Below are 13,757 nucleotides of genomic sequence, written 5' to 3' on the forward strand. Positions count from 1 at the left end.
CCAGGCATTTTATGACAGAAAACCTCCACTTTACACCAAAAACCACATATTTCAAGGGGAAGAATCCCATTTTTCATCATTTTAATGCAAGAACCTCCCTTTCCCTCCCCAAACCAGCCCAATTCTGCTAAAAAAACATCATTTCCACATTGAACTGACCTCAAGTTCCACTTTTTCACACTCCCCCCCCCCCCAAAGGTAGAATCGGGGGAATTTTACCCCAAACTATGAAATTCGGCACAAAATGACCCAAAACCTGCCTTTTTTCAGTGAAGTCCAACCAAAATGCACAAATCTTGACGCTTTTTGTCCCCAAATCATCGCTTTTTGACCCCGAAATCTTCGTTTTCAGCTTCCAAACCCCATCACTTTTCCACACCCAAAATTGTCTCTTTTTCACCCCAAAATCTTCTTTTTTCTGCTCCAAAAATCATCTTCATTTTTTGCGGCTCAAAAAAATCGTCATGTTTCACCCCAAAAACCTTAAGTCTTTCACTCCAAAATCTTCACTTTTACACTCAAAAAAGTCTTCGTTTTCAGCTTCCAAAACCGCTCATTTTTTCCGCACCCAAAATTGTTGCTTTTTCACCCAAAAATCTTCATTTTAGGGCCAGAAAACCCCTTTTCTGCCGCAAAATCGCCGTTTTCACACAGTTAACCCCCAAAACCGCTCATTTTTGGGTCAAAACCCCCGAAATTTGCCTCTTTTTACCAAAAACCACCATTTTGGGGCTGGTCTTAACCACAAACCCCACTTTTTCACCCCATTAACAGCGCGATGCTGCCCCCTGGTGGATTGCCCGCGCCTCGCACCTGATTGGCTGAGCTCTTGGCCCCCCCTCCATGCCCACTCTCTGATTGGCCAGGACCTCAATAGCCTTAAGAAAGGCCCCCAATTAGGTGGGAAAAGCCCGATTTTGGGTCATTTTGGACGTGAAGGAGCTCCGTGGCTCTCAAGGGCCTTCCTGTGGACCTGAAGGTCACCCCCAAACCCCATCTATTGCCCCATAGAGCCCCATGGCATGGACCTATGGGCCTTCAGGACCTCCAAGACCCCATAATTCCCCTATAGAGCCCCATAGCATGGACCTATGGACCTTCAGGACCTCCAAGACCCCATAATTCCCCTATAGAGCCCCATAGCATGGACCTGTGGACCTTCAGGACCTCCAAGGCCCCATAATTCCCCTATAGAGCCCCATAGCATGGACCTATGGACCTTCAGGACCTCCAAGGCCCCATAATTCCCCTATAGAGCCCCATAGCATGGACCTATGGACCTTCAGGACCTCCAAGACCCCATAATTGCCCTATAGAGCCCCATAGCATGGACCTATGGGCCTTCATTGGGTGCTTCAAGATGCATAAGGCCCTTATGGGCCAATGGAGCTCCTTGCGGCCCTTCCCTATGGACAATGGAGCTCCCTATGGACCCCTATGGACCCCATAGCCCCCCATAGATCCCAATCCCCGCCCCATTAACGCCCTGGAAGGCCCAATCCAGGAGGTCCTGGTGACCACGGGTACCGGTACCAGCAGCGATAGGTGATGGCCCACGAGGCCCAGCCAATGGCAGCGCCCGCTGCGTTCCTCGGCCAATCGTAGCGGTAGGTCAAGGTGACGGCCAATAGGAAGTGCCAGAGCAGGATCAAGGCCACGTTGAGGAGGAAGAGGAGGGACAAGGCCGTGCCGGGACGTTTGGGGGCTTCTATGGGGTCCTCTTGCCCCATAGAGGGTGGGGGGGGGCCCATAGGGGACAATGGAGACCTGATGGGCGATGGGGACCTCCTAGGGGATGGGGGCCCCATAGGGGGTGCGAGGCCCATAGGTGACGACGGGCGCCCCATAGGTGATGATGGGCGCCCCATAAGTGACGATGGCGGCCCCATCAGTGATGGGTCTATGGGTGATGGGGACCTCCTAGGGGATGGGGACCTCATAGGGGGCGCAAGCCCCATAGGTGACGACGGCGGCCCCATAGGTGACGATGGCGGCCCCATAGGTGACGATGGCGGCCCCACCCTGAAGACCCAACCAACCAATGGCAGAGCCTGCAGCCAGCCCCATAAGCTCCAGGTCCCGCTGCCCTCCCCCTGCCATTGGGGACCCCCATGGCCCCATCTCCCCCACTGGGTCTCTCCATGGTGCTCCCCATGGGGCCAAGCCGCGTATGGGGGCTCCCCATAGACGTACCCCACCCCATAGCCCACCCCATGCCCTTCCCCATAGCACACCCCATGCCCTTCCCTATGGATGTGACCCACCCCATGCCCTTCCCTATGGACGTACCCCACCCCACGGTGCTCCCCATCCCCCTCCCACCCCATATATCTCCCTTCCCCATGGATACGACCCCCCCCCCACCCTCCCCCACCCCCCTCCCACCCCATATATCGCCCTTCCCCATGGATAACCCCCCCCCCATGGTGTTCCCTATGGCCGTACCCCATCCCACCCCCTCCCCTATGCGCGCCCCTCCCCCCCCAGCCCCCCAGCCCTCCCCACCCCCCCTCCCCCCGCCCTTGCCCCTCCCCCCTCCCCCATACAGCCCCGCCCCCAAGGCCCCCACCTCCTCAGCCAATCCCAGCCCGCAATGGACGAGGGCGAAGGCCTGTGGGGAGACCCCGAAGCCTTCCCATTGGTGGCCGTGGGCCCGGCAGCTGCGGGGGTCGCCGTAGGGCAGGAGGAGGGCGCCACCATGGACAGCGCCTCGGGCCCAGCAGCGCCCCGTAGCGGCCACCAACGAGTCCCACAGCCAGCGCGGGGCGCCGCGGGACAGAGCGGCCCCCACGGCCCAGCGAGCCGCGGCCCGCGCCACGGCGCCCCCTGTCGGGCGGAGGAGCGGCAGGGAGGCCACGGCCAGGGACAGAGCCAGCAGAGCCGTCCAGGAGCCCGCCGAGCGCAGGAGGCGTCTGTGGGGCACAGGGGGGGGGGGGGGGACCCATAAGTGTGGGGCACGGGGGGGGGGGCACCCATAAGTGTGGGGCACGGGTGGGGACCCATAAGTGTGGGGCACGAAGTGTGGGGGGGGGGGGGACCCATAAGTGTGGGGCACGGGGGGGGCCATAAGTGTGGGGCTGGGAGCCATAAGTGTGGGGCACGGGGGGGGGGGGGACGGGACCCATAAGTGTGGGGCACGGGGGGGGGACACCCATAAGTGTGGGGCACGGGGGGGGCGGACCCATAAGTGTGGGGCACGGGGGGGGGGGGGCCCATAAGTGTGGGGCACGGGGGGGGGACGACCCATAAGTGTGGGGCACGGGTGGGGACCCATAAGTGTGGGGCACGGGGGGGGACACCCATAAGTGTGGGGCACGGGGGGGGGACACCCAGAAGTGTAGGGCACGGGGGGGGGGCCATAAGTGTGGGGCTGGGAGCCATGAGTGTGGGGCACGGGGGGTGGAGACGGGACCCATAAGTGTGGGGCACATAAGTGTGGGGCACGGGGGGGGGAGACGGGACCCATAAGTGTGGGGCACGGGGGGGGGACGGGACCCATAAGTGTGGGGCACGGGGGGGGGACGGGACCCATAAGTGTGGGGCACGGGGGGGGGGGACACCCATAAGTGTGGGGCGGGGAGTCATACGTGTGGGGTGGAGAGTCATAAATGTGGGGCTGGGGATCATAAGTGTGGGGCAGGGAGCCATAAGTGTGGGGAGGAGTCATAAGTGTGGGGCTGGGAGGCATAAGGGGTGGGGATGACACATAAGTGGGGGGCAGGGACTCATAAGTGGGGGGGGCCCATAAGTGGGGGGAAGTCATAAATGGGGGGGAGGGAACCAGAAGTGGGGGGCAGGACCCATAAGTGTGGGGCAAGGGGGCAGAGGGGCGACCCAGACCCATAGAGACCCAAGACCCACATATGTGACCTAGACCCATAGATAGATCCCAAACCCCCATAGATAGAGCCCAAACCCCATAGGTAGGGACCCAGACCCATAGATAGAGCCCCAGGCTCCATGATGTGGTCCCAGCCCCTATAGATGGGGACCCCAGCCCCAGAGAGCCCCCTCCCAGCCCCATAGGGCAGCCCTGCCCCATAACTCCTTTCCAGCCCCACATCCCCATCATAGCCCCATAGATGAACATAGCCCCACAGAGCCCCATAACAACTCCCTCCAGCCCCATAGACCCCCATAGCCCCCATAGCCACCCCATAGAGCCCAATGGAGCCCCATAGACTCACGTCTCCAGCAGGTTATGGGGCGAAGCCAAGATGCTGTGGGGATCTGCTCGAGCCTTCAGTGTGGGGCCCAGCCCCACAAGTAGCGCCAGGGCCAGAGCGTGGACCCGGGGGAAGAGGGGGGATGCCATGACCGCCGCTGCCCCATAGCACAGCCCATGGATCAGCGCCCCACAGCAGCCCATAGCGCCCCACAGCCGCGCCATAGGTCCCCATAGCCATCCCATAGCGCTCCATAGCTGCCCCATAGCGCCCCATAGCCGCCCCACACGGTCCCATAGCCGCCCCATGGCGCGCCATAGCCGCCCCATAGCCCCCTATAGGCGCCCCATAGGCTTGTGGATAACAGGTGGCCAAAGGGCAGAGAGAGGACATTGGGGGGGGGGCCTCAAGGGGGGAAGCGAGGGACGAGGAGGGGTCACTTATGGGGCGCTATAGGGGGTGTATAGAGCCCCACAGACACCCCATGGAGACCCATAGAGCCCCATAGCCCCCCATAGAACCCATAGAAGAAGGCGAAGGGGCTGACTTGGGGGTCACAGAGGTTTATTGTGGGGCAGGTGCTATGGGGCAGGTGGGAGGGGGCGGAGCTTAGGGGGGGTCCCCCCCCTGCAGCTCCCCCATTGGCTCGTCCTGGGGGTCCTGATAGGTCCAGAGGCGAATGGAGCCGTCCCACTGCGGGGGAAGAGGGGTCAGGGACCCATAGGGACCCATAGAGGTCCATAGGGACCCATAGAGGTCCATAGGGACCCCATAAAGACCCACAGACACATCATAGAGACCCATAAAACCACATAGAGACCCCATAGAGACCCATAGAGACCCACAGAGACCCCATAGAGACCCACAGAGAACCCACAGTGACCCACACACGCCATAGAGACGCACAGAGACCCCATAGAGACCCATAGAGACCCATAGGGACCCATAGGGACCCATAGAGACCCACAGAGAACCCATAGAGAACCCACAGTGACCCACACACATGCCAGAGACCCATAGAGACCCCATAGCCCCCCCCCAGGCCCCGCCCCTTCAAGCCCCGCCCACCGAGGCGCTGGCGAGGGCCCCGCCCTGCGGGTGCCAGCTGACGTCACGCACGCAGCCGCTGTGATTGGTCAGGCGCCGCACGGGCCTCCCGGTCAGCACGTCATAGACTGCCAATGGGAGGAGGCGGAGTCACGGCCCTCGCTCCTCATTGGCCGCCCCAAAGCGGCCCCGCCCCTCGCGCCCCCATTGGCCGCCGCGCTCACCAATCACGGCCCCCGTGGCGCAGCCCGCGCTCAGGTATTGGCCGCCGCCGTCGCCGGGGGGCGGGGCCAGGCGGCAGCGCAGCAGCGTGTTCAGCACCACGTGACCGCGGAACGTCATCAGCGAGCTGTCGCCCGGCAACGGCGGTGACGTCAGAGCTGCGGGGGGGGGAGGGGGCGGTGACGTCATAGCGCCCCATAGATACCCATAGACACCCCATAGACATCCAGACACCCCATTGAGCCCCATAGACACCCATAGACACCCCATAGATCCCCATAGACACCCTATCGAGCCCCATAGACACCCCATAGATCCCCATAGACACCCTATGGAGCCCCATAGACACCCCATGGATCCCCATAGACACCCTATGGAGCCCCATAGACACCCCATAGATCCCCATAGACACCCTATGGAGCCCCATAGACACCCCATGGATCCCCACAGACACCCTATCGAGCCCCATAGACACCCCATAGACACCCTATGGAGCCCCATAGACACCCCACAGAGCCCCCATAGAGCTCCATAGACACCCCCAACCTATCGAGCCCCATATACACCCATAGAGCCCCACACACCCCCACAGCCCCCAATAGGCCCTCATAGCCCTCCCATAGAGCCACACAGACACCCTATTGAGACCCACAGACACCCATAAAGCCCCATAGACACCACATAGTGCCCCACAGCCACCCATAGAGCCCCATAGTGCCCATAGACCCCCATAGACACCCCAGAGCCCCCCATAGCTCCCCTTAGACACCCCAGAGTGCCCCATAGCCCCCACAGCTCCCCATAGTGTCCCATAGCTACCACAGCTCCCCATAGTCCCCCATAGCGTCCCATAGCCCCCATAGGCCCCATAGCCCCCACAGCTCCCCATAGACACCCCATACCCCCCATATCCCCCATAGCACCCCATAGTCCCCCATAGCCCCCACAGCTCCCCATATCCCCCATAGCCCCCACAGCTCCCCATAGTCCCTCATAGCGCCCCATAGCCCCCCATAGCCCCCACAGCTCCCCATATCCCCCCATAGCGCCCCATATCCCCCCATAGGCCCCATAGCCCCCACAGCTCCCCATATCCCCCCTTAGCCCCCATAGCTCCCCATAGACACCCCATATCCCCCATAGTGCCCCATATCACCCCATAGCACCCATAGTGCCCCCACAGCTCTCCATATCACCCCATAGCACCCATATCACCCCACAGCTCCCCATATCCCCCCATAGCCCCCATAGACACCCCATATCCCCCCATAGCCCCCACAGCTCCCCATATCACCCCATAGCACCCATATCACCCCCCAGCTCCCCATAGACACCCCATATCCCCCCACAGCTCCCCACAGACACCCCATAGTGACTCATATCGCCCCATATCCCCCCATATCCCCCCCCAGCTCCCCATAGACACCCCATAGTGACTCATATCCCCCCATAGCCCCCATATCCCCCCACAGCTCCCCACAGACACCCCATAGACACCCCATATCCCCCCATAGCCCCCATATCCCCCCACAGCTCCCCATAGACACCCCATAGACACCCCATAGACACCCCATATCCCCCCCCAGCTCCCCATAGACACCCCATATCGCCCCATATCCCCCCCACGTGCCCCACCGGGCTGTGCCCCCCGGCACCTCTGCGTGGGGCGCGCTGCCATCGGTAGTCCCAGCTCTGCCGCGCCACCGCCCTGCGCGTGGCCTCGAGCCCGCCGGGCCCCGCCGGGCGCCGCAGGTCCCACAGCTTGGCCGTCTGGTCCTTGGAGTTGGACACCACGTAGCGGGCGTCCCCCTGCCCGCGCGGAGGCACACACAGACCCATGGGGAACCATAGGGAACCATTGGGACCCATAGAGACCCATACGGACCCATACGGACCCATAGGGACCCATAGAGAACCATAGAGAGACATAGAGAACCACTGCGACCCATAGGGACCCATAGAGACCCATAGAGAACCACTGCGACCCATAGAGACCCATAGAGACCCACTGCGACCCATAGAGACCCATAGAGACCCACTGCGACCCATAGAGACCCATTGGGACCCATAGAGACCCATTGGGACCCATAGAGACCCATTGGGACCCATACAGACCCATAGAGACCCATTGGGACCCATAGAGAACCACTGGGACCCATAGAGACACACTGGAACCCACAGAGACACATTGGGACCCATAGAGACCCACTGGAACCCATAGAGAACCATTGGGACCTATAGGGACCCATTGAGAGCCATTGTCCCCATTCACTCCCACTGACCCCCATTCACTCCCACTGAGCCCCATTCGCTCCCATAGCCCCCCATTGACCCCATTGACCCCCATTCACTCCCACAGCCCCCCATTGACTCCCATAGCCCCCCATTGACCCCCATTCACTCCCATAGCCCCCCATTGACCCCCATTCACTCCCACTGAGCCCCATTCACTCCCATTCGCTCCCATAGCCCCCCACTGACCCCACTGAGCCCCATTCACTCCCATTCGCTCCCATAGCCCCCCATTGACCCCATTGACCCCCATTCACTCCCATAGCCCCCCATTGACCCCACTGACCCCCATTGACCCCCACTGACCCCAACTGACCCCCATTGACCCCACTGACCCCCATTCACTCCCACTGACCCCATTGACCCCCATTCACTCCCATAGCCCCCCACTGACCCCACTGACCCCCATTCACTCCCATAGCCCCCCACTGACCCCCATTCACTCCCACAGCCCCCCACTGACCCCCATTCACTCCCACTGACCCCCATTGACTCCCACAGCGCCCCATTGACCCCCATTGACTCCCACTGACCCCCATTCACTCCCACAGCCCCCCATTGACCCCCATTCACTCCCACTGACCCCCATTCACTCCCATAGCCCCCCATTGACCCCCATTCACTCCCACTGACCCCCATTCACTCCCATAGCCCCCCATTGACCCCACTGACCCCCATTCACTCCCACTGACCCCCATTGACTCCCACAGCGCCCCATTGACCCCATTGACCCCCATTCACTCCCACTGACCCCCATTCACTCCCACAGCCCCCCATTGACCCCACAGCACCCCATTGACCCCCATTGACTCCCACAGCGCCCCATTGACCCCACAGCGCCCCATTGACCCCGCAGCGCACCCGCGGGTGCAGGAAGGTGACGCCGTCGCGGTGCCCCGTGAGCAGCCCCACGGGGCGGGCCCGATCCTGCCCCAGGCAGCGCCGGTCCCAGGCGCGGGTGACGCCGTCGTCCCCCCCCGAGAGCAGGAGCTGCCCCCCAGCGTCCGCCAGCGCCACCGCGTTCACGTCGTCCTCGTGGGCCTCCACCTGTGGGGCAGACCCATAGATGTGGGGCAGACCCATAGATGTGGGGCAGACCCATAGATGTGGGGCAGACCCATAGATGTGGGGCAGACCCAGAAGCGTGGGTCAGACCCATGGATGCGGGGGGCTTAGCCGCCCCATACAGGCCCTTAACCCCCATTGAGAGCCCTTCCGTGGGGCCCAGCCCCACAGCTCCCCCTGCCCCACACATGGGCTGACCCTCAGCGTGCGCCGCTGCACCTCGCGGTCGTAGACGTAGATGCAGCCGTCGCTGCCGCCCCCCAGCACCTCGCGCCCGTCCGGCCCCACGGCCAACGAGAACACGGCGAAGCGGCGCTCCTCCGGCCTGCGGGGCGGGGGGAACGTGTGGGGCTGGGACCCATAGACACCAATGGGGGGTGACCTGGCGTCCATTGGGTCCGTGTCCATGTTCATAGAGCCCCATAGAGCCCGTAACCCAAACCCATAGAGCCCATAACTCACCCCACAGAGCCCCATAGAGCCCACAACGCACCCCATAGAGCCCTATAGACCCCATAACTCACCCCATACAGCCCCATAGAAGTTAAAACCCACCCCAGAGAAGTCCATAGACCCCATAACCTACTCCATAGAGCCCCACAGACCCCATAACCCACCCCACAGACCCACATAGAGCCCCATAGCTGACCCCATAGAGACCCACAGACCCCATAACCCACCCCCCAGACCCCCATACAGCCCCATAGCTGACCCCATAGAGCCCCACAGCCCCCATACCGCACCCCATAGAGCCCCATACCTCAAGTCCAGAGCCGTGTGCGTGTCTCCATCACCATAGATGTCGTAGACATGCACTGGAGAAGGGGGGCAGAAGGGGGCGTGTCCTACACAATCCCCGCCCCCAACCCCTTAAGCCCCTCCCCTACTGACTGACCACGCCCCCTTCCCGTAAGCCACGCCCCCCTGGACCACTCAATAACCCCAGTGGGTGGGGGGGCAAGCTCCACTCCCATTGGCTGGAATATCCCTCTATGGGGCAGCCCTCCCTCTATGGGGCAGAGCTCCTGCTATGGGGCAGAGCCCCCCCGGTATGGGGCAGTGCTCCCCTCATATGGAGCACACCCCCGCTCTATGGAGCAGAACCCATCCTATGGGGCAAAGCCCATCTTATGGGGCAGAGTCCCCCCGCTATGTGGCAGCCCCCTGCTATGGGACGGAGCCCCCAGCTATGGCACAGAGCACCCCGCTATGGGGCAGAGCACCCTGCTATGGGGCAGCGCCCCTGCTATGGGGCAGCGCTCCTCCGCTATGGGGCAGAACTGCTCCCTATGGGGCAAAGCCCCCTGCTGTGGGGCAGAGATTCTCCCTATGGGGCAGAGCACCCCGCTGTGGGGCAGAGATTCTCCCTATGGGGCAGAGCCCCCCGCTGTGGGGCAGAGCCCCCCCGCTATGGGGCAGCCCTCCCGCTATGGGGCAGAGCACCCCGCTATGGGGCGTGGGTCCTCCCCGGCGCTATGGGGCAGACCGTAGTTGGACCAGCTGCAGTAGAGGCACTGGGAGGCGTCGGGGCTGAAGGCCACGTCCAGGATGCTCCAGCCGACGTCACGGGCGCGGGCGGAGCGGAAGGGGCGGAGCCGGGAGCCCTCCCTCGACCAATAGAAGCGCAGGGTGTGGTCTGGGGGCGGAGCCAGCAGGGGGCGACGTTGGGGCAGAGCCATAGAGACCCCATAGAGACCCATAGAGACCCCATAGAGACCCCATAGAGACCCACAGAGACCCATAGAGACCCCATAGAGACCCCAGAGACCCACAGAGAGAGACCCCATAGACCCCTACAGACAACCAACAGATCCCCCACATCTCCCCATAGAGCCCATTAAACACCCCATAGAGACTAATAGAGCCCCACAGACATCCCATGGAGCCCCACAGATCCCCCATAACTCCCCATAGACCCACAGAGCCCCATAGACACCCCAAAGAGACCAACATCCCTCCATAGAGACCCACAGATGCCCTTTGAGACCCCATAGACACCCCATAAACCCCTTCCTGAGCCCCATAGACCCCAATACCCCCCATAGAGACCCCATAGCGCCCCATAGCGCCCCATAGCACCCCACAGGCACCTTGGCAGGCCGAGACAAAGAGGGAGCCATCGGGGGAGAAGAGGCCACAAAAAGCCTTTTGGGGGTAGGAGTCAGCGAAGGCCTCGTGATTGGGCAGGAAACTTGGGGGGCAGAAGGGGGGGTGGTTATGGGGCGCCCCATAAGTGCCCATTGCACCCCCCCCCCACCCCTTGTACTCACTGGGAGCTCAGCAGGGAGCGCTCCCCATAGGAGAAGCTGCTGTTGCGGCACCGGCCCCATTCACGCTGGGGGGAGAGAGAGACCCATAGAGACCCATAGAGACCCCATAGAGACCCATAGAGACCCCATAGAGACCCTTAGAGACCCACAGAGATCCCATAGAGACCCATAGAGACCCCATAGAGACCCTTAGAGACCCACAGAGATCCCATAGAGACCCTTAGAGATCCACAGAGCCCCCATAGAGACCCTTAGAGACCCAGAGACCCCACAGAGCCCCCACAGAGACCCTTACAGACCCATAGAGACCCCACAGAGCCCCATAGAGACCCACAGAGACCCCATAGAGACCCCTAGAAACCCCACAGAGCCCCATAGAGCAGAGGGAGTGCGTCCTCGGCTGACCCCGCAGCACTATGAGGAGCAACACGCTGCCTGTACCCCCTATAACACCCCATAGACACCCCACAGTGCCCCACAGACACCCCATAGACACCCCATAGACAACCGCATAGCGCCCCATAGCCGCCCCATAGCTGCCCCATAGCGCCCCACAGCACCCCACAGCCACCCCATAGCCACCCCATAGCGCCCCATAGCTACCCCATATCGCCCCATAGCTGCCCCATAGCCGCCCCATAGCCCTCACTCACCTGCCGCAGCAGCCGGGGCAGGTTCTCCTCGGTGGGTCCAGGCCCCGCCCCTTTCCCGCGGGCCAATAGGAGTTGAGCTTTCAGCTCGTGCCCATCCAGAGCCCGCGTGTCCGGAGGGGGCGGGGCTTAGATGAATGATGTCAGAAAGGAGGGGCGGGGCCACCCCGCCCTCCCTTATAAGGAAAGCCCTTAGGCCCCTCCCCTCCCAGGCCCCGCCCCCTCCTACCGGGGGCCGTGACGTCAGCGGCGCCCCACCCCCAGGGCTCTTCCTCTTCCTCTTCCTCATCCGGGGGGTCCCGGCCGGCCCGTCCCCTGTGGGGCAGCCCCATAGAAACACCATAGAGACCCATAGGGACCCATAGAGACCCATAGGGACCCATAGAGACCCATAGGGACCCATAGAGACCCATAGAGACCCATAGAGACCCATAGGGACCCATAGAGACCCATAGGGACCCATAGAGACCCATAGAGACCCATAGAGAACCACAGAGAGACAACAAAGACCCATAGAGACCCATAGAGACCCACAGAGACCCATAGGGACCCATAGAGATCCATAGGGACACAACAAAGACCCATAGAGACACATAGGGACCCATAGAGAACCATAGAGACCCATAGGGACACATAGAGACCCATAGAGACACATAGAGAACCACAGAGAGACAACAAAGACCCATAGAGACACATAGGGACCCATAGAGAACCATAAAGACCAACAGAGACCCATAGAGACCCTACAGACCCCCATAGGGACCTATAGAGACCCCATGGAGCCCTATAGGGACCCATAGAGACGTATAGAGACCCATAGGGACCAATAGAGACCCCATGGAGCCCTATAGGGACCCACAGAGACCTATAGAGACCCATAGAGACACATAGAGACCCATAGGGAACCATAGAGACCCCATAGAGCCCCACAGAGACCCCATAGCGACCCCATAGACACCCCATAGAGCCCCATAGAGCCCCATAGAGCCCCACAGAGACCCCATAGAGCCCCATAGAGCCCCCATAGACACCCCATAGAGCCCCATAGAGACCCCATAGAGCCCCACAGAGACCCCATAGAGCCCCATAGAGCCCCACCGTGACCCATCGAGCCCCCCACAGCCCCCCCCTCACCTGCCCAGCAGCAGGGCCAGGACCCGCCTCAGGTCGACGTCATCCTCCTCCTGCCCCTCCCCCCTCTCCTCCTCTTCCGGCCCCGCCCCCCCGCTGCTGCTCTGCGACCCCATTGGCTGCCTGCAAAGGCGAGGGGCGGGGCTTCCGGTTACCACAGCAACAACCCCCCCCTCCCCCTCCCCCTTTTTCCCGCGCTCCTCAGCCAATCAGAACCCGAGGGGCTCCTCTTGGCGCCCGCTGCCGCTTCCCGCGCCCACCCCCTCTCCGACCAATCAGGGCCCGGCCCCGCTCCCTCCCCCCATTGTTACCGCTGACCAATCAGAGCCCGCCGCGCCCGCGCGCGCCCGCCGCCCGCCGCCTGTTTACGTCCCCTGGCGACGCAACGGGGGGGGGGGGCGTGGCCACGCACGGCGGAGGGGAGGGGCGGGCGCTGATTGGACATGGGGGGGTCACGTGCGCAGGGCAAAGGGAGCCTGCTGGGGGGGGGAGGGGGGGGGGGAGAGCGATAAGAGCCGGCTGCTGATTGGCTGTTAAATGGGAGGGGGGGGAGAGAGAGACAGAGCGCGATAAGCGGCGGCTGCTGATTGGCTGTTACAGGTGTGTCGGCAGGGCGGCTCCCGATTGGCTGATAAGGGTGTAGAGGGTGGCTCCTGATTGGCTGCTGCGGGGGGCGTTTGGCCCCTCCCTCTTGGCGCCCTTTAATCTCCCCCCCCCCAAATGGGTTTTGGATCCTCCGCAGGTAAGCCCCGCCCCTCTGACGTCACTATAGACGCAGCCCCAATAAGGACACGCGACCGCGGTTCAAAGCCACGCCCCCCCCTTCAAGGGGCTACTTTATTGGTCCATGAAAGCGCTGCCTCCTCCCATTGGCCAATGGGAGGGTGGGGCCATCTCTCAGCCAATGGGGTGCG

The 13,757-nt window shown here is 62.2% G+C and overlaps 2 protein-coding genes across 2 annotated transcripts; both read right to left on the reverse strand.

Moving 5' to 3' along the window:
- Positions 1-1,920: 1,920 nt before the first annotated feature.
- Positions 1,921-4,442, reverse strand: LOC134172709 (fat storage-inducing transmembrane protein 1-like). Its single transcript, XM_062636053.1, has 3 exons — positions 4,188-4,442; positions 2,570-2,912; positions 1,921-2,022 (listed from the first exon to the last, which is right to left on the reverse strand). The coding sequence occupies exons 1-3, from the start codon at positions 4,430-4,432 to the stop codon at positions 1,921-1,923; spliced, it is 690 nt and encodes a 229-aa protein (XP_062492037.1). The 5' UTR covers positions 4,433-4,442.
- A 271-nt stretch (positions 4,443-4,713) lies between these two features.
- DCAF11 (DDB1 and CUL4 associated factor 11) lies at positions 4,714-12,001 on the reverse strand. The gene is made up of 12 exons (XM_062636056.1): positions 11,944-12,001; positions 11,716-11,843; positions 11,063-11,127; positions 10,883-10,983; positions 10,279-10,428; positions 9,553-9,607; positions 8,991-9,117; positions 8,589-8,774; positions 7,091-7,244; positions 5,438-5,593; positions 5,235-5,341; positions 4,714-4,859 (listed from the first exon to the last, which is right to left on the reverse strand). Exons 1-12 carry the CDS (start codon positions 11,999-12,001, stop codon positions 4,776-4,778), a joined length of 1,371 nt encoding a protein of 456 aa, XP_062492040.1. The 3' UTR covers positions 4,714-4,775.
- Positions 12,002-13,757: the final 1,756 nt, after the last annotated feature.

The sequence above is a fragment of the Pezoporus occidentalis genome, unplaced genomic scaffold (genome assembly GCF_034315485.1).
Source record: "Pezoporus occidentalis ecotype Australia unplaced genomic scaffold, CSIRO_AGI_Poc_V1 ctg468, whole genome shotgun sequence".
NCBI classification, from domain to species: domain Eukaryota; kingdom Metazoa; phylum Chordata; class Aves; order Psittaciformes; family Psittacidae; genus Pezoporus; species Pezoporus occidentalis.

Excerpts from the sequence above, each read along its gene's own strand:
- LOC134172709 (XM_062636053.1), bottom strand. The coding sequence starts at position 4,432 with ATGGGGCAGCTATGGAGCGCTATGGGATGGCTATGGGGACCTATGGCG. Across the intron at positions 2,913-4,187 it reads CCCCATAACCTGCTGGAGAC|ACGCCTCCTGCGCTCGGCGG; the intron begins GTGAGTCTATGG and ends TGTGCCCCACAG. Across the intron at positions 2,023-2,569 it reads GGCTGGGATTGGCTGAGGAG|GGTGGGGCCGCCATCGTCAC; the intron begins GTGGGGGCCTTG and ends TTGGGTCTTCAG.
- DCAF11 (XM_062636056.1), bottom strand. The coding sequence starts at position 12,001 with ATGAGGAAGAGGAAGAGGAAGAGCCCTGGGGGTGGGGCGCCGCTGACG. Across the intron at positions 10,984-11,062 it reads CGCTCCCTGCTGAGCTCCCA|TTTCCTGCCCAATCACGAGG; the intron begins GTGAGTACAAGG and ends CTGCCCCCCAAG. Across the intron at positions 5,342-5,437 it reads CGCCACGGGGGCCGTGATTG|TCTATGACGTGCTGACCGGG; the intron begins GTGAGCGCGGCG and ends TCCCATTGGCAG.